Source organism: Pelecanus crispus, chromosome 5, assembly GCF_030463565.1.
Source record: "Pelecanus crispus isolate bPelCri1 chromosome 5, bPelCri1.pri, whole genome shotgun sequence".
Taxonomy (NCBI): domain Eukaryota; kingdom Metazoa; phylum Chordata; class Aves; order Pelecaniformes; family Pelecanidae; genus Pelecanus; species Pelecanus crispus.
In genome coordinates this window covers 52788593-52808830 of record NC_134647.1, presented here as the reverse complement: position 1 = coordinate 52808830, position 20238 = coordinate 52788593, and the positions used below count along the sequence as shown (strand labels likewise).

General features: G+C 45.5%; 1 protein-coding gene across 1 annotated transcript in view; it reads right to left on the bottom strand.

The window, feature by feature from the left end:
* Positions 1-13391: 13391 nt before the first annotated feature.
* RASAL2 (RAS protein activator like 2) overlaps positions 13392-20238 on the bottom strand; it is a 126486-nt gene continuing 119639 nt past the window's right edge. Inside the window, exons 16-19 of the mRNA XM_075711150.1 lie at positions 18895-19097; positions 18317-18404; positions 15576-15606; positions 13392-13534 (exon numbers count right to left, since the gene is read on the bottom strand). Coding sequence (XP_075567265.1) covers positions 13392-13534; positions 15576-15606; positions 18317-18404; positions 18895-19097 — 465 coding nt within the window. The remainder of the gene's footprint in view (positions 13535-15575; positions 15607-18316; positions 18405-18894; positions 19098-20238) is intronic.

Here is a 20238-nt window from a genome sequence, read left to right as displayed (position 1 = left end):
CGGGAGGGATGAAGTGGAGAAGGTCAGGCAAAGCAGTTGCCTGCACTGCAGTACACCAACACGTTTCTGCGTGGAAGGCGGCACCAGCCCCCTACCAAACCCGTAGGGACCAGCCGGGTTAGCTCAGTTGGTTAGAACATGGTGCTAATAACGCCAAGTTCACAGGTTCAATCCCTGCTTACTGCAGGGGGGTTGGGCTCGACGATCTCTCAAGGTCCCTTCCAACCAAAAGCATTCTATGATTCTATGATTACAGCGGGATCTAGGCATACGCCCTGGGAGGGCAGTGCAACTTCTGCAATATCAGCAAGAAAGGAGCGTACAAAGCAGCCAGGGTAAATGTGAGGCGTCCCTGGGACAAATTGTGTTACACTCGTGGGTCAGCTCTCCAGCCCAGCGAGTGTGCCTGGGAGGCGCTGGATCATCCAGGAGACCGTCTAAACAGAAATCTTCAAGCCCGCTCAAAATTCCTCCCTAGTGACATGAAGCAGAGATTAAAGATTCCTGCTGCTTTCCCTGCAGTGGTATGGCATTTTATTGCACTTGGATTCTGGGCTTTGTGATGGGGAAGATCTTCTGCAAGAATCACTTTCCCTCATCTCCCAACAGCAAGAAAATCTTTCTTCCTAATGTACCCGCTGTCTGCGCAGTTTTCCTTGGAGATCTGGTAACAAGTTTGTTTTTGCGCAGATGCACTGCTGGGAAGATCTTCCTCTTTAGATCTTTTCCCCTAACAGTTTCATACAGGTCCTGTTTGCATTTTTCCATTTGTCCTTATTCCTAGGTTATCATCTCCTCAAACATCACTAAGGAGCTGGGGAGTGGAAGTCAAGTGGGAAGAAAGGTGTGGGAAAAGGGAGGTCAACTCGAACATTGGGTATCTATTGACTCCTAAACAGCCCAAGTTCAGAGAGACTGGACGCCACAGCATTATGTGGTCATTGTTTGACAGCCCAAGAGCAATCCTTCAGCATGGTTCCTACTAGATGGATTTCCCCTACACAAAGGCCTGCTGCTGCTATGGGCTATTTTGCTCTCTGTAAGAACAAGGATTGAAACGTCCTTCAATTCTCAGCATGGTTTGTTCAACGCAGCCATGCTGATATGAGGAAAGCCTATTATTATTGCTGTGCGTGCACCCCTCATTTTAAGCTACTTATTTACAACATCAGTGCATTATTGCACAGCTATTAATCATTAGCTAATCTTTCCTAATAAATAGCACTTCTGTAAGAGAGAAATATTTCAGACCAGTCTGTGGGCGGGAAGGAGAGATGTGTTATTTAGCTAGCCAGCATCTGCTTTGTCCTCCTTTTAATGTTCCTAGTGCTTCAGTAGGACAGAAATTAGAGGGCAGCGCATGGGGGAAGTCTACGTGGACTTTGTCACAGCGACAGATCTCGATGTGGTCTCAGGATGGGAGTGAGTTAGCAGGGATGGCCTAAGGCTTTCAGGAAAGATGAGCATTTTACTGACAGCAATTTTAAGCATAGTGAATTGCAAATGCCATCCCTGAAGCAGTCTGCTGATAAGGCTTGCAGCCGTAGTAGCATCTGCACAAGTGTATTTGCCCAAGATATTCAACATACTTGTTTTTCATGCTGATAAGGGAGCAGTGCTTAAAGAAGCACTTGTGGCAACGAGTGTGTTCGTGTCATGCGTGCGCAGGATTCATTTATCAAATTCATGCCAAACTCACTCTAGTAGAGGCCCTTCCGATAGCTGTGGCCCTTATAAGTCAAAAAATGCAGCGGAACCTGGAGAAATGAGAAAAGAATGGCCGTACAGCCTGGTACCAGTGTGGTATGTACTCAGCCACTTACACATGTATTAAAGAGACTAAAACGAAATTAAGAACTTGCAAGTTACCTGCAGAGTCTTGACAATGAAAATGCCAATCCTCACATGGAGGAACTAGTTAGGTTGAAATAACAGCTCCAAGACTCCTGACTCACCAATTTTCTCCCTCCAACTGCTGGGGTGACCTTTCCCATGGGGAAGGCAGCCAGCTTGCCACAAACTGGGCTGGGGCCAGTTGAAAGTTAAGGAGATTCCACATTGCTGGACTCCTCCATGTTCATAATCAGCTGATGCAAGACCTTTAGGCTGCCATTCTGACGAGTCCACCAGAATGGGCTCTTTATGACGAAGTGCATCACATCTTTGAGCAAAGTCAACTGCAAATGTTGTACTGGAAGGTATAAAAACTTCATTGTCAGCATAAATTTTCCAACTAATTGCATCCTGATCCACACCACAATTGTGTTTGTGGTGTCAGCACCCAAAGTACTGATTTGCTGATGCCCCGAAGGCTACGGGACAATAAGCCCTCTTACCTTTATACCAAACAGTGTAACGAACACATCTGGAGCAAAAGCTGCTTTTATTGTTCAGGATCAGGGAGAGGCTAGGTTAGCATTTATTTCCCCAACCTGGAATAGCACGGATTGTTGGGGAGCATGAGCATGACATATACACCACAGGCCGGTCTGAGTTAGAATAAATCTGTATCAGCGTAGTCCAGCATCTTGGTGAACTGCAGGGGAAAGTGTGAATAGAGGGAAGCTGCACAGAGCAAAATCACCAAGGAAACGTCCAGACAAGTCTTAGTCTCCAGAACAGTGAGATTTAAAACAGCCAAATACTCAGATCCTCAGGATACTTAAATCCATCTGAAATCGGATGCCTGAGTGTTTTTGAACCAAGGACTACCCAAGCTCCTTGGTAGCAGAGATCTCAGTGGTCCTATGGGCACAGTCTCATTTCTGACCTTTCAAATTTTTGTCTTTGAAAACACGAGCTGCTACCTGGGGCAGGCAGACACCCTCAGTGCGAGGGGCCTGCCCGTAGCTGCTGGTGCAGGCAGCGTGAGGGTCCCCAGGCGATGGGGCACGCGTGTTCCCGCCAGCTCGTTTCTATTCTAGGCAGCCACAAACTGCTCTCGCGTCTTCACCCAGCCTCTTCACTCCTCCTCTCAGCATCCCTGTGACTGACTGCGGCTTCTTGCTGCAGCCGTGAGCAGCTGAAGAGCATGGCATCTGGGAGGGAGGTGCTGACTTCCACCCCTCTCTGCCAGTGCCGCTCATTCCCGACCCACAGCATTGCAGCCACTCCTCTCCGGGGCCGAGCAGGCAGAGATCAGCAGCTGTGCTAGCCACTGAGGCTGGGCAACTTGACACAAACATCTATGGAAGACAGGGCTGGGACTGGCAGCCGGCTTCTTTTAGGAATGGCTGTAATCTGCATTCAGGGTCCCAGCAGTTAGTGGCTAATGAGATAATTTTAGTAGTTTTGAATGACACTTGAAAAGCCACTATCAGCACTATAACTATAAATGGTTCTTTTTACCCAGGATTTCTGATCTGTGAGATAACTGACGCTTGCTCGTCATAGACTCCTCGGGTGCCGATACATTTTAGCACCTAACACAGGCATTCCAGCTAACGCTCGGCTTCCGTCCCTACCCAGAACAGGAAATGCTTTGCATACAGGTGGGAGCATTAATGCCTGTGATACTATGCTGACTCTCTAGAGGACAGTCATTATGGCAAAAAACCCAGTCTAGCCCTTCAGGAAAATTTCCTAGCAGCTGTTAGACCACCAACGCGTTGGCAGACGTCTCATAAAAACACGTCAGCTGTGATGGAACAGAGCATTCCTGTGCACGCAATAGTGAACTGCGAGAGGGACCCAGTATGCTGCCTCGTAGGTCCTTCCATCTTTCCCTTTTAGGCACACAGCTTATTCCAGCATCACAGTTTTCAAGTCAGCAGTTGGGGCAGACTAACGTGCTGTTTTAAGCTCCCTATTTTGCCAAAGCCACAATCTGGAATCTGCCCATAGGGGATGTATTTCTTTCAAGAAAAAAACAAAAAAGCCCATGACAAAAAAAAAAAAATGTTACTGAGGGAGTAGCAATCTCTCTGCCCTTCAGTCAACCCCAGAGGAGATGCGATGTATTTTATCAGCTTTTTTTAGTCTTATTGGTTGCTGTAGCAATGACTTTCTAAATGCACCCCTGAGGAGCACAGATCCTGGCACAGCAGGGAGCTACCGTTCACAGTTCCCCAATGATGGAGAAAAATCTGAAAGGCGGTGCTCCACTTAATCCCAATTATGAGAGTCTTGATGAGGTCTAAGTTCTTCAGCGATTCCTGATCCTAAAAAACATCCAACAATATAAAATAAAATTTTGCAGCGGCTTCTGGTACTAACAGGCAAAGGGAAGTCAGTCCTCCTCTTTCATTGCCTTCCCACCAGGGAAGTCCCGAGTCCTGAAAGAGTCCTTTGAAAGTGCTGAAGGAACTAGTGCACAGGGAGGTATCACTGGAGAGCAAAGCTTTGAACAGTGAAACACAGACTCTGTAACCGCACCTGAGGTAAAGGGAAAAAGGGACGCACATTCTAGGTACGAGCTGAAGGGCAAAGCCCTGTGCCCACAGGGGATGCACGCTCCCATGCATTTCAGCTACTTTGTGGAGGCCGAAGTAAATTCTCTGGCTGTGATGAGGACTGAAATCCACCCAGCACCTTTTCAAGGCCTTTAGAAAGTAGGTTTCTACTGGACATTCCTAGTTAGTGTCCCCGGTAAGGACAGTTCCTCCTTACAGAGACAATGCTGGCTCTGCAGAACAATTTTCTGCACAAAGTCAGGTGCTGAATGCGCACAGGGTGTCACAGTCGGGCTACCTGCCAGAGCGGGGGAGCGGTGCCTGCGGCTCTGTCAGGGAAGGCTTGCCCTCTAAGGAAGGGGAGAACAGCAGCCAGCAAATTTCTCTTCCCTCCTTGCAAATGCCAGGTCCCAGCTCAGGAGAGGCTGACCCAAATGCCCAGCCACGCTGCTCCTACACAGACCTTTTCATGGAGGCAAAACCAGCTTCTCCGGCTGGAAACTGCTTCTGCGGATGCTGCTCCCTGGGCGGGGAATAGTCAGTTGTTCTCCCCTGTCTTGCCCAGGGCTCATGGAAGCGTCGTAACCTTTAATGAGCTCCTGCCACCCCATTATCCACGCTGTGCTCTTGTAATGGGGTCTTGTTCAACCTCCTCTTTTGCCTATCTCCCGAACAGACGAACCTTTCCTTCTCCCTCAGCTGGGACAAAGAAGGGGTGTAAGACCAGAAGCAGCACTGCTGCTGAGCCTCCAGCCAGGGGTGCGCACAGGTGGTAGGCTGCAAGGCAACCATCTCCCAGGCAGGCATCTACCACAGCTTTACTGTGTTCAGCTTCCTTCCCCAACCAGTTTAGTTTGCACCTCTACAAATGCAAAGCCAACGCTTTTGCACAGACGGCCACCCCTGTGAGCCTTCTAGTGATTAACAGGTTACACACTGGCACCGCACGCACTCCCAGGAGGGACTGTCCCTGCAAGATACCACATGCTGTGTGGTACTCTGCATTTGTTTGATCATGCTCATTAGTATTATTTGCTTGTACATATACTGGGCCTGTGATTCTGAAAACGGGTTTTCTCTCATGTGACTCTGAAGACCAGGAGAATACAAAACAGTAGTTAACTTTGGGAGGCGAGATGTAGCTCCCATCAGTAGAACAGCCACTCCTACAGTAATAATTCAAAAATTGATAGTTGTAGGGTCCAGCATGGCACCTGCGTGTTGTCTGTCTGACTACGTGACTAAGTGAAGGGAGAGAAGTGACAAAGGATGGGGGTGAATAAATGCAGCCTCCAACTTAGCTGTAGCTCTTCCTCCTTCACTGCATGCCGGACTTCCTCCTGGCCAAGCACAGTAGGAACTGCTCTCAACATCTGTATCCTGCTGCAGATAGAAGCCTGGACAGCAGAAAAAAAGGGAGCGAGATGTCATCACCTCTGTGCAGACCACATTTCATTCCGCATTAGTTTCTGTCATCACTGTATCATCCTTCACTCCTGGTGTCAACTCTAGGTATTTGTGCCTCACAATCCCCCTCTCCCCAGCCGCAGCACGACTGCCCTCAGCGTCATGTTATCGTGTGAAAGCTGCAAGAACCTGGAGGGTGCGGGGAGCATCTATCCTGAGCACCCTGCTCCTGGCAGCTGCCCTGAAGTCTGCAGCATTGACAATAATTTCTCTGTTTCCAACAAGGCTGCTCAGCTACTGAGCTGGGCTAAGCGGGTCTACTGAAACGGGGGTTCAGGTCCACAGAACTCACATTTCCCATTCCATCAGCAGGATTACACGTTCCCACAGAGCTGAGTAAGGACAAGGTATTCGGAGAACCGACAGGTAGCCAGGTTTCATGCCTACAACCAAGATATTTGATCTACCTCTCACAGCAAAAAGCAGGAATTTAATACGTCTTCTGGAGACATGAGGATATTTAATCTGTGGGACCAGGAGAAAGGTGAAGGACAGCAACACGAGATGGGTACTAGTAAGAGCAAGGACTCTCTTCTCATGAGACCCGTATCTCAGCGTAAGCAAATTGGTATTCCACCTGCTAATGGATTTACGCAGCAGCTGCTGCTTACTTAAAGCAGCAGCACACATTCTCGCGCATAGGAAATCATTAAAGGTTTTACACTTGCATCCTCTGGGCAGGAGGAGCCTTGGAGGGGAGCTTTTCCAAAGGAATCTCCCAGCTGGAGTGGGTGAGCTGCAAGAGTGTTGAGGACAGGCTCCAGAGCCCTGTGTGTTTTGTCCAGAATGGCTAGAAATGGGAGAAGAATTTGCATGTTCACATACAGGGGTTTTACACACTGGAAGTAAGGAGCACATCCCAGGTAAAAAGTGGAATTTAACATCCTCAGCAGGATAGAGCACTGGAGTATCAGTTGCTTTGGGACAGTCACAGAAATGCCCAGGCTTTCCAAGGTTTTAATTGTATTATCCCAGCGCCACCCTGACTGGCATTTGTGCAATGCTCCTGCTCTGCCTCACTTTCCTCCCTCTGCTTCACTCAGCACACCCTCCGGCTGTCTCCTCCTTCCCCCCCGCCCTGCTTTCCCCTGCCCATCCCTCTCCTGTTTAGATTCCCCCCCGCCCCGCTTCCCAAAACCACGACAGCAAACACGATAATTGCTTTGCCTGCGCGGTCTACGCCCCATCCTACCCCTCTTCTCACCTGCCTCTGCCTGTTCACATCTGGGCGGCTGGGCCTGCCCCCTCCCTGGGCAGCGCTGAGCGTTGCTGCAGAGGAGCGGGTGACTGCTGGGCGAGCGCTGAGAACGGACGGGACACGGGTGTGGGAATTTACAGATCCACCTCCTTCAGAGACGCTGTTTGCGCTGCCCTCGTGCCCAGAAGCATCGGGCACCCGCTGTTTTGGGTTCTGTATGAACACGCAGGAAGACAACTCTTGGCATGAAAACCTAAGAGCCTAAGCAAGAACAAGGCAGAACACGCAGGGGACTTGAACAGAACAAAGTGTAGGGTCGGGGTGGAGGCACACGGTAGCAACTAAAAGCTTGCTGTGTGTATTTTGCAGGCTTCAAAGCTATGGAAAAAAAAACACCATGTGAAATGAAAATAAAAGGACTTTTAGCGAAACATCCCCTTGAGTACAGATCTCACATTCAGTAAGTTCGATATGAAAGGTTTTCCCACTCATTATATACAAGATCTCATACACATATGAAACATAAATACAAACTGCTTGGAATCCAGCGTTTTATGTGAACCTGTAAATAAATACTCCTCTGTACCTCCATGCCTCGAACGCAGCAGCTTTGGGCTGGTGCATGAGAACCTGTAAACTAGGAATTGACTGAACAAGAAAATTGGGCAGACCTCATTCACTGGTCGGGCATGAGAGGAATAAACACATTCATTAATACAAAGTAACTCTCTTCTCACCACTTAAGATGTTACTATTATCCAAAAAATCCCATGCCAAAAAGCAGCTCAGAGCAATTCTCCATGTCTCCACTGCTTGTCGCTCTCTCACTCCACAACACCAGATATTTCCGAGCAAGCGGACAGATTCAGAAAGCAGGAGAGGCTAGGGGCACGGGGAAGCAGAGCTCCGGGATGCAGCCCTGGGACCCGTGCTGGACACTCCAGCAAAACACCCGGCCACAGAAACAGGAGAAAGGAATTAATTCTGCTGCTGTGCTCCGCCACGGACCCCTTGGTGTACCCAGGTAGCTCCAGGTGTCAAATGGGAGCTACTCGGTCCCAAACATTAAGTTACACTGCCTGAGTCTCCCTCCACCCGCTGAAGTCACACAAAACACAAGTACAACCTGAGAGCAGAAAGAGCAGAATTTTACATCAGCATAGGTTTACTGAGTCCAAACTGTTTAAAGTTAAAGTTTATTTGTATTCTTTGTAGGAATATCAATAAAAGACCTCAAATGTATCTATATCTGTACATATTACAAGAACCTTCAAAAATTATTCACAGAACAAAAATAAATCTTCTTTAGAACAAACCCAGGCAATGAAATGCAGAAATGGATCTCGAAGACCAAACAGTCCAGTGCTACTAGCATAAAAATACGGCTTGAAAAACAAGTTTATTACTTTTTAAGGTGTACTTTGTCGAAATAAAAAATAAATTATTTAGAGCTATCATTGTAAAACAGTTCCGTGTAGTAACACTCTTATTAAGGCCCTTGAGACAGAAAATCTATTTTTACAGGTAGGATTCCTGGCAGGCATGATCTGTAATGACATGCTTGCTCTCATTGGAGTTAACTTACTGTGGAGAAGGACATACCTAAAGGCATCAGCCTAAATTTAACCCTTTTTACTCTGTCACACTCAGCTGGATACCTGTGGCTGACGAGCTAATTACTGATGTAAATACATTTAATGGTGCAACTCAGACAGGAATTGTTCTCCAGGAATGACACAGATATTTTTGCAGAACACAAACAGAATTCATACATACAGGGTGACCTTAGCAGATAAATATTGCTGACACATTCCATGGGCACAGCTGTAAAATTGACAGACTTCAATCACTGAGTTTACAGATGAAATTAAAAGCTGGTGGGTTTAAGCAAGCATTAAAACATGAAATTAATATATCATGTTAAAAAAAAAAAAAAAGCCTAAGCCAACCCAAAGCAATTGCAAGAACATAAAATAAAACCCATTTCTTGGACGACTTATTAGATGGGTACAGAATTTATTACTGGATACACCTCATATTCTCTAACTAGAAAATATAGACATCCCTTTCCACGCTCCTCTGGGCCCCCTGCTTACAGTTATCCCACTGGAGAGGAATGTTGTAAAATGTGTAGCTGTATGAACCTGTGCTTTTACGCATAGCTGCCCACTTCTAATACAACAGGGAAATAACAGTTGGTAATTCCTGGATGTGAAATCTGCCTATTTCCCTTAGAAAAAAGGTCTGAATCCTAGAGTTGCAAAGAATGGGCATTTACAGGATGCCACTCCTAGGCTGCGCTCCCTCTCTTCTCCGTTAGTGCCTACCCCATGTCATTTGGTCAGCTCTGTCCTTCACACACTCTGCAGACAGCACGCACAACGTGGCACAAGGCCACAGCGCTACACAACGCTGCTCCATTTCCCTGCCCCGCCATGCTGGCCGTGAGCTTCTACTGAGAACTCGGAAGCCCTGGTGGCTTTGTGGTTTGGGAAGAACCATCCTAAAACAGTATTGAGGAACGTGGCCAGTAAGGACTGAGATGCCAGGATGGGGCAACTTTTCTGTTTCAGTCTTAGGAACACGAGTACTACTCCTACAGCCTATTAAATTTTTCCTGTACTACTTCAGCTGTTTCCAAATGAGAACAGCAGTTGCTTGCAACAGCATTAGACACAGCCTGATGCATTTGCCGAAACAAAACCTATTGTCTATAATGCTGATTGTCAGACTTCGCGCTATTTACTACTTCTCTCATTGCTGCAGAAACCCGCTGGCTACTAGTCTTAAACCAAATGTGATCTGGCCCAGTTAGGGCTCTTGCTCCAAAATAGACAGACCTTTTGGCTGCCACGTGGTTTAGTGCCACTTGAATTTTATCAGACTGGACAAAATAGAAGCTGGCATTTTCACGTATTGTCGGCTTGAAGCAGCTTAAAATTTCTCTCGAAAGCTGCTTGGTAACAAACTAGGAGAGACAGCTGCCTGTAGAACTCGGGAGCATAACGTTTTGTTCTGCAGCTAATCAATTTTAGTCTTGCAGCACTGTGAGTCTGCAACCTTCACCCCTTTTTGGGTCAACAGGCAGCTTCTCTATAGCAGGAGTTGGAGGAGTACACTTTGCACTTTAGGGTAGAAATTGAAATAGAAGAGCAACAACCAGCCTAGCAACAACCTGTGAGGATGATACTGATGGGTCAGACACTTTCAGAATAGCAACTTTTCCTAGTCTGCAAGCTTAAGAAATACACAGGAGAAGGTACATTATCAGGATGATACATCACTAAAGACCTCACCAAAATGTATCAATCTTGGGGCAGGTATTACTTCCCCTCTCGAAATGCAGGCTGAAATGTTGCTCCTACTGCATTTCTTTGCTGAAACCAAAGGGGATGCCTTGGAGTCTTCAGCATTAGACCATACAGCTCAGCCAGTGATGTTTGATAGATTACCAGAAAGCTGGGGAGCTCTGGTGAGATGCATTTCCACATTAATGCTAGACTAAATGCTACCAGGATGACGTATCTGCTTCTGCCTTGTTCTAGTCAGTGTAGTCCTACGACCACTTGCTCTCCCATCTCAGTCACAGAACAGCCAGACTATTTGCACTCTGTAATAAGTGAGCAATGCACACGCCCATCTGAAAAGACTACTTTTGGGAACAAATCTCCCACGATGCAGCTGTGTAATTATAGTACATAGCAAAGGGGAGATGCAAATCACACAAAAATACTCAACAAAAAGGGGTTTGCAAAGGTTTCTTGTAAGAGAGAGCTACTCACAAGACAGATTAATACAAACTCGATAGACTGCCTACGGCTGTGATGCATGAAGGAGGAAGGAAAGAAGGAACTTAAAGGCACAGTTTGAGGAAGAAAGTATCAGAGGTCAGCAGTGACCCAGAGCTGGAAGACGGTTTGGAAAGTATCGAAAAGAAATCATTACTGAGTAAATGCAGAGCACAACCCCAGGTCTGTCAGACAGTCCTGACTTGGCTATGATACACCAAGAACAAGACAGGATGCTCCTCGGCCTGTAGTACACCAAGTCACATTTGAGCAGCCAGAGCAGCTTTGATTGAAAGAACTAAGCATTAAATATAAATCCCAACTTGCTGCAGACAAATCTCCTCTAGATGTAAATGAATGGCCAAGGCCTTGCTAAGAGATTCATACACATTTTTGCTATACGTCCTACAATGCAGGAGATGTGGTCTCTGTATTTATGCACAGTTAGTAATGTAACATACTTGTGTGATGGCGCTTAACTGAAGTATCATAATACAATAATCAAGCAGAACAGTCAACACACTGTGCTGCATTTGCCCATAGAGGTGGGAGCAATTAATTTCCAAAGAACAAACTTGACAACAGACACTGAATTTGGGTCCTCAGTATTGCCAATCCTTCATGTTCAAGGCAACATGGATCACTTTCAGCCAGTCAAGAAGTTGGCTTAGAAATGCCTGAAGTTTTAATGTAGTACAACTTTAGAGATTTAGAAACTAAGGCCAGAAAGGATAATCAGATCATCAGCTCTGACCTTCTCCATACCACGGGCTATACAATCTCAGCCAGGTACCCCCACAGCCACATCATTAACTTGTTCCTAGTTGCAGCCTGACCTGCTTGCTAAACACATCCCACACCGAGGCACCCTCTCAAGGCTGTCTTGTTTTGAATCAACTTTTCCAATTTCTAATTTCCGTAACTAGTTTGAATGGTTGATTGCACTCACTTTTATTAGTACACTTCTGTAATTCAAGATTTCAATTGCTGTTGCAATAGTTTTATTTACTTTGAGAGTTTGGGGGCTAGAAATGTATACCGAAAAGTGAGAGTGAAGCTTCCACACTATTACTTGACTCTAGAATCTGGGGCTTAAAAAAACCCCTCTCAGACTAAATATTGTGGCATTTGACGAAATGCGAATGGATAATACTGTGTCATTTACTGTTAATCTTTTACAGTTTGTGAATGTCATTATCTTCTACAAGAAGGTCACTTTGTAATTATATATGCATTCACATAGAGCCTGTAAGTATGCTTCTATGAAATGCAGCTGAAAGTAACTGGAGATGAAAGCTTAGCCAAAACTCCTTAAGAAAAAACTGGTGTGTACAGAACTTAAAAGAAAAAAAAAACCCAAAACCGTTAAGTATCCAGAGAAAAGCAAATTGCAGTGGAAATGGAAGATGTTTTAACACAAACATGCAGAAAGCATCTTTCATTGGAACTAGACTGGCTAAGCCAGTGGCTGAAATAGTGAAATTTAACAAGAGTTAAAACATAGAAATCCTCTAGGAAAAGGAAATTTTGCATACTGAAGTCTGCTTTGCTGGGCATGGGCACCCTTCAGTTAGCCCTTTCCTCAGAGCATTAACCTGACTGTTCCTGATAGAGTGCAGGAAATGAATTCAGGGTGCCACTGCATGGTGCGTAAAGTGGGGATAGAAATTAAAAAAAAAAAAGTATTTACAGGTCTTTAAATTCTCAAAACAGAAAATATAAAAAACAGCATCAGAACTGGGGTAAAGAAGAAAGAATCCTACCTTGAAAAACTGCAGATTCCCTCTGTCTGTTTGATGGGAAGCCTGACTGTGCGCAAATGCAAGGAAACAAGCCTGCTGCTCCAAGTTTTTACCTTGTTCAAAGAGACTGAAAATTTTTTGCCAGAGTCCTACCGAAAGTAGGTACAGGATCCAGCAAGAGCCAATTTTCCTGCTAAAATGTTTGCTATCGAGCTTGCATTCAGTTAAAGAACAGCTAGAGAAGAGGGGAATAAAACCAGCAGATGAGTTTTCTTACAGAATTAATTTCACTACTATTTCACTCCACTCATGTACTTGTATCAGTCAGCCTGATATATACAGCTGCTGTCTAATGCAACCCACTGCTCATCTCTCTCTCTCTCTCTCACCCACAACACACATGCACTCACTCTCCCCTCTTCCTCCTCCAAGGACTGCAGTGCTTTCAACAAGAGAAAAAAAATAATAATAAAAATAGCAATAATTAAAAAAAATCTACAGTATTCACTTCCTTTTGGTATATTACATCGGCATTTTCTGTACATGACCCAAGAGGTCCCTCTATTTACACAGTGATATGGAAGGACTTGTTCTTGGGAGCCGGGTTCTCCTGGCCTTGAGTGGGGAATTAAAGCCCACTTTTCAGAGTTCTTCTTTCTCTTTTCCACTTTATTAGCAGCATTATGTAAACCTGTAAGGGGAAGGGGGGGCTATTTTGAAGGTTTCATGAGTCTGCTCCCTCTCGCCCTTCTCCTGGGGAGATGGCCGGCAGCACCTGCCCCGTTAGCAGCTGCTGTTTTTGAATTCACCATTCTCCGTGATGGAAAGCTTGGTGGGATTGGTGGGGGAGATGCCATTGCGGACTTGCATGCTGTAGCGCTCCTTCACCTGCGTCAGGGCACTCATCAGCCGCGTGTTGGCAGAGTCCAGGGACACGATCCGCTTCTCCTGCAACAAACACCCCACAAAGTCAGAGCTCCTTCACAAATGAAAAGCCTTTGCCCCACAAGCCTGCTTTATGGGGAACTTCCAGGACCCGGGGCTGTGGCAGTGTCTTCAGATGATTTCTAGGCAGAGGCAGCTTGGCTAACATTCTCCGGTAAGATGGGATGTCTGCCTCTTTCTGTTTTCTTGGGGTAACATGGCCCCTGCGTGCCACGGGCTTTTCACAGACCGGTCTGGCCCTCCTGGCCTTTTTGCGTGATGGAAGGTGACAGTGAGTCAACGTTACATTGGTGCATCGATCCAGTCACAGTGGCTTTATCCAGACAGCCTCCAACTGAGGCAGATGGAAATGCAGTATTTTGCCATGGCGGGGGGGAGGAGGGGAAGGGTGTTGATGTTAGTAACAACAATAGCCAATTTAATTTTTTTTTTTTAAATATGTTAGAAAAACAGAAACAGGCAGCAGAAAACAAAAGTGGTGGAGGTTTCATCTGGCAGAGAAAAGTGCAAGTGGTACCTAACAGCCATTGTCTCTGTATCTTGGATGGAGTGTGCTCAGAATAAACTCATGGTATGCTTGAAATAAATAAAAAAAAGCAGATAATGGCAGCCTGCAGTCACCAGCAGGAGTGAGGGTGCAATAGCAACATAGAGAAGCAGCCAGAAGCTAAAACTAAGGGGTTATTTGAGGTGAAGGGGAAGAGGGCAGTGTGGGTGGAGGGGGGGAGATGCCATCGACAGAACACAAAGAACAAACACTGAACACACTGCTCCTAGACCCATTCCAGCTCAGAGGGGCTCCCGGGCTCCACCGAATCCAGGGTTCCCACATCCCAGTTTTGATTCTTCTGGCACAGAAAGTGCTAGCCTCCACTTTTAGCAGAAAGCTAAAGGATGTGCACTAAATTTATAAAAAATAAAAAACCCATCAACAAAACCCAGCCTACTAACAGCTAGATTATCTGCAGTGGGATAAAGCACTGGAGGGTCAAGCCAAAGAGTTGGTGGCACAATTAGAAATTACAATTTTGATCTTCCCTCAAAAAAAAAATAACAGTGCAGCCACACAAAGCAGCAACACAGATGGCAAAAGGTAAATATGCTCTCCACGCTACCAGCTGATTGGCTTTTTTTCTTTGAGAAGGAAAAATGCCTAATTTACTTGAATGAAAAAAGCTGCATGCAGGAACTCTTCCCAGTCCAGCCCATTGAGAAACAAAATGGAAGGAAAAATGATGCACAGAAGGCACAAACATTAAGGGATAGTTCAGACATACTACTCAGGAGACCTAAGTGCTACAATAGCCCCTTGAGATTTCGATCCCAGCACATCAGCTGTGTGGTACATCAGTAATCAAGTAATGTTTGCTTTTCTCAGTGGGCTTCCCCACAGGGGTAAGTGTTAGGGTGCAAAAACAAAGCAGAATTTAAGTACTGCTTGTATTACAGCCCTGAAGAGACTGAGCTCTGTATAGTAGAGCACATGGAGGAGGAGGCATGACAAATCAACAAACAGCAAGGCAGGCTATAGCCTGCCCTAGCACTTGCCCTGATCCAGTCAACCTAAGCAAGGAGAACAGACAACGGAGGCGTTAAAGGCCTTAGCCTTCCCTCCCATGCTGAAATAAATCCTGCAAAACACAACTGCCGTAGCAGAAATGTGTTCTTCAGCAAGTTAAAGCTCCTCCTCCTCGGACTAAATTTCACCTGGAATATATAATTTAAAATTAAAATTTCTTTCCAAAGAAAATAGCTTTCCAAAGAGTTAAAAATGAAAGGCTGGTTGTTTTCTGGCACTGATGAGGGCTCACTATGCCAGTTTGCAAAACAGCTGGAAATCTACACTTGGACAATCAATCTTAAAAGCATGAGTTCGGTGAGTAGAGGCATCTTCTCACTCAAAGGAAAATTCAATGTAACAAACATGTCTCTAACACACATGAATTGGGCACAGGGAGCGGGAGGAGCTGGAATGGGTAGGAGGTCAGTGCACTGGGCCAGGACTGGGTACTGCTCAGCTAGAGAACTGATTGGGTTTACTTGCCTGTTTGAATTATCTCATCCCCATTTATGACCTGTAATTTAACACAGCGGAGAAGTCACTTGCAATAGCAACTGGGCTAGTACTCTTTGCAGCTCCACTGCTCCAAGGAGAGAGTTTAGCCAGACCTAGCCCCTGCTCGGTCAGGGAGGCCCAGAGACAGCCTCTGGAACTACAGCGCACACAAGGTGCTGCCCAGAGCCAGGGCGAACAGCACGTATACTGACAACAAGGCTGTCCCCGTGCGTTGCTGCGGTATCGGGCGCTGCACCTGACCACAAAGCAAAAGAGCAAATCCTGAAAAGCATCTTGTGGTGATGTAACTAAGCACAAGAAGCCCAGGTTACTGCTGTTTCCTAGCAGCGATTTAACTCCTCAAACAGGTGTGATAAGCCAGGTTCCAACTCCACTCCATAAGTCTCACATAAAAAGAGACGAGCTTTTCTTTTCTAGCCACTGCTATATCCCTTTGCCAAATGAATCACAGACTAAGAAAAATCTTCCAAGCGCAACTTAAAGGGATTGCTACAGAACCCAGCAAACACTTGGGCTCCTCTGGTGCGTCTGTTCTGAATCTTTCATGAGTTTCCTCTTCTGCTCAGGTACCCATGAAAGGGCAATGACAATTAAGCTTCCCCCATGAACTGACAGACACTGAAGCAGTTAAGGTTTGCTGATGACCTTTGCCTGCCCAAGTAGCTAACAGCACATCAGAAGAAAAAAGTGTCAGATTAAAAGCGGAATCATTAATGCTACTGTTTTTTCAACAATTTCCACTGCAGGTGATAAATGATGCATCATTTGATCAGGTGTGATCAAGGACCACACTGTTCCAGCCCTGAGGGTTTGAAGCTTTCGCAAATCAGCAGCAGTCCCCTCTGCCAGCTGGTGACACTGAGGGATCAGACTGGTCCACTCTCTGCCTTGCTGGTCCATAACCTCACACCGAGGCTGAGACAGGCAACAAAGGGAAGGGCAAGTTTCTTATTCAGTTCACAATCTCTCAAATCCTCCCCTTCAAAATCACTTTTTATGAGTTTGCTCAGTGCCCCTTTCACCTTCTTGAGGCAGATGAAAAAGGCATCACCTCCTTCAAAAACCAGGCTGCTGTTTGGATGCACTGCCATTCTGTCAGTGTGTAACAGCAAGATGCCCTGACTGTGCCTATCCCCAAAAAATGTCCCAGCACATTCAACTTCTATGCCAGCTTCCACTTGCCATACTCCTTGATTAGATTGGAGGCTGCTGTACTGTTCCTCCACCACCAAGAAAATAAAAAAATACAGTGACTGACTACATTCCTGTTCATTCTCCAGCACTGCACTCTCCCCCTTTGCATTTTGAGTGCAAGTCCTCACGGAAAGAATTCATCTTGAGCTCCATCTAGAAAGGGTGACTACTCTGGTGTCTCCATGTAGAGCATCTTGCACAGTAACTAGGAACTATATATGGTGTAGGAAATCCAGTAGGATTTTCTTTCTGTTCTGCAAGGCTAGGTAACGGAAGTGCCATGTTATTGTGCACAAGCGATTTATTCAGACTAGATGGCACAGATCCAAAAATCTAGCTTTCATGAACAGTCTTTCTAAAGAACTGTGGGGAAAAGGGCAGAGGCAGCAGGAAAAACAGAACTTTTCATATTATCAAAAAGAAAACTGCTATAAATATGCTCCTAAGTGTTACCAGCCTTTTAACAATACAGCTTTTTTTCTACTTTATATTTTCCCTACAGTTCCATGTGAGCTCAAACATTTCTATTATTGCTGGCCATTCAACAGGAAAAAAAAAAAGCCAGGGTGTTCCCTTTTGTGCTTACTTACGCCTATATTCTAATACACCAGTACCATCTTTAACAATTCAGCTGAGGCTCCCCCTGCCCCCTTGCTTTGTGTAGGGAAACAACTTTTTGAAATAACCTGGGTTATTCCTGAAACAGGTCATCATCCTGAGATTATCTATTAAGGAAAGTTTACAGTTGGAACTACTGAAAAGCCCAGATGCAGGAAAGACGTCCTCCAAATGCAAATATCACAAACATAACATGGCAGGCAGATATCAAACCAATCTCAGGTTCTGCTGTACAAGCTTTGCTCTCTGGGATCAGCACAGACACAGAAGAAAAGCTGAAATGATCCCACACAATACACCCACATGCATTACCCACTGGGTTCCACAGCTAACTTGTGTTGACTGAGGCAAGCACTGCAGGTTTGTGGCAAACTGGGCATTTCTCCAGGACTGACGTGGACAGTCAGATGGGGTGAAATGCCACATATGACATTATACAGGGCAATGCTCCATTGCAAGCATTCTCTTTTCTTGACTCAAACGTTCAAAGCCATGCTTTTAGCTTGCATAGCTGAGATGCATGCACATGGCAATAAAACTATGCTGGTATGAGGCACAGCTCTTCCAGAGTTCCCAGGCCCACGCTTGGAACAATGTCTGCACAATTCACTGCTATTCCTCTACCCCCTTGGGATCTCACAAAGCAGAAAAGGTTTTGGAGAAGCAATCAGTCCTGTGATTTGTTGTCAAGCTGTCTCAAAGCCTAGTGTCAGAGAGTACAGTCTTTATTAATTAAAAAACCCCATTCTCTCCTAGAAGACAGTAAGTCACATGTGCGACACCATGGGCCAATACTGGCTTGGGAGCTAGATAACAATGCTGGGGCAGGAGGATAAGGGAAAATAATGGGTTCTTTGCACAGAACACTTGGTTCTTGGAGATCCTGAGCTCCTTACCTGTGCATCAATAATTTTCTGCTTTGCATCGATGACAGCTTGCATCTCTGCATGATCCTTCTTCAGCTCCTCTTCAACTGCCATGAGTCTGATGAGCAAAAAGAGGTACAAATCAGGACAGTTTAATACTATTCCAGAGCATTTCAGGCACTCTGGCCTGTTGGTTTGACTTCTCTGATTATCCTGGCTCTGCAAGAGAAGAATTCTGCTGCGCTCAGAAAAGCTTATCTACGCATCTGACACTCCCAATTGCCTAACCTTGTTATTCTCAAAATGGACATTGCCAAAAATGCAACTGCTCTGAAAAGCTACTGCCTCGAGTACAGATTCCAACCAAAGCAAAAAGACCAGTTACAAGTCCAACAGAGACCAGGGTTAAAAATTCCTTTTCCTCACTCTCCTGGCAATCTGAAGCAAGTTTCCACACCTGCACCCCCATTTCTTCATCTCTAAGGCAGGACGGTATCAGTCTGGAGATGTCAAGAAGCCCATGCAACTACCTTTTTTAGTGTCAAAGAGAACAGATGACACAGGGGAGCTGCTTGTCCTACACAGTCCCAGACTTTCCAAAGCCTCACCTGCTGATGATACTTTTCATCTGGCTGTCCTTCTCCTCCTGTTGCCTGCGCAGCCTCTCCTCACTGTCTTCCAGCCTAGACTTGTACTCCATCAGCAGCTTCTGCATTTGCTGCTCTTGCACCAGGAGCCGCCGCTCATACTCCTCCAGCCGGCGACTTGACACCTTCAGGCGCTCCTTCAGCTTTGCTATCTCTTGCTCATACTGTAGGTGGAAGGAAAGAAGGAAAGAATCAGATGCAAAGGAAAAAGGAAGAAATCAGTTCATTATAATTTTCTGCTGCTGTTCAGAGAAGGACATTGTTTTGTCATGAAAAAGAAATTGATAGAAGTAAAGGAAATGACAAGCAAACAACTACGGGCAACCACAGAAAAAAGCACGAAAGCTTCCATTGAGCATTAAGCTATTCCCACACTGTAGAATGTCATTCTGTAGCACAATTTAAGCAGTCAGAGGGCTCTGACATAGCTCCTCAGCCCTGACTAGTAACATCCACAGTTACTCCAGACTCGAGCAGCTCCCAGACAGAAGCTGCTAATAGTGCTCAACTGTAAAAATGTCCTGGGGTGACCAAACTTACAAAACGGACCAATAGAGCACCCAACTAACTCCTCCTTCAGGACCTAATCAAGGTATGAGACCACTTGTGAAGAAAGCAAATCATTCACTACAGAACAGAGCCTGTAATTATACTTGGCTGAGGTTTTGTTCTTCTACTTACTGTCTCTGTGGACAATCATTTCTGCAATAGTGCAATGAATCTCAACATATTTCACTTTGTTTTGGGTTCATTCACCTTTCCTAACAATCCTATGTTCCTGCTTCTTTGTCCACCAAATATTCTCCTCCCTGCTCCCTGCCTTCTCAGAATACCAAACCTCTTGCTAAACTTTATCACCATAGCAGCATATAGATGTAACTGTATTTGGAAAAATGGTATCTACTCCTGAAAATAAATATGCTTTAAAAAAAAAAGATCACGGACGTTTCTGTGTAGCCCAGAAACACTGTACTACCTAGATGACAGGCACTTGCCTCAGGTGAAGCCCAAGACAAAATTTGAATGCAACTACTGATGGAGATTGGATTGCATTTACAGAGCCTTGTACAATCACTTAGCATATCCTAACAGTCAGGTTAACAATTGTGATTTTTTTTTAAATGGAATTTAATGATCACTAAAAAGTTTTGCAAGCATTGAAAAATGGCAGTATGCTGTAGCTATAGTGTTGTCATAAAAAATAATGACTTGAGCAGGATCCAATACACTTAGGCAGTGTGACTCACGGTGTACGTAAGTGCCAAGTACCAGCCTGTAATGTACAAACTTCCAGCTATGTCAGTT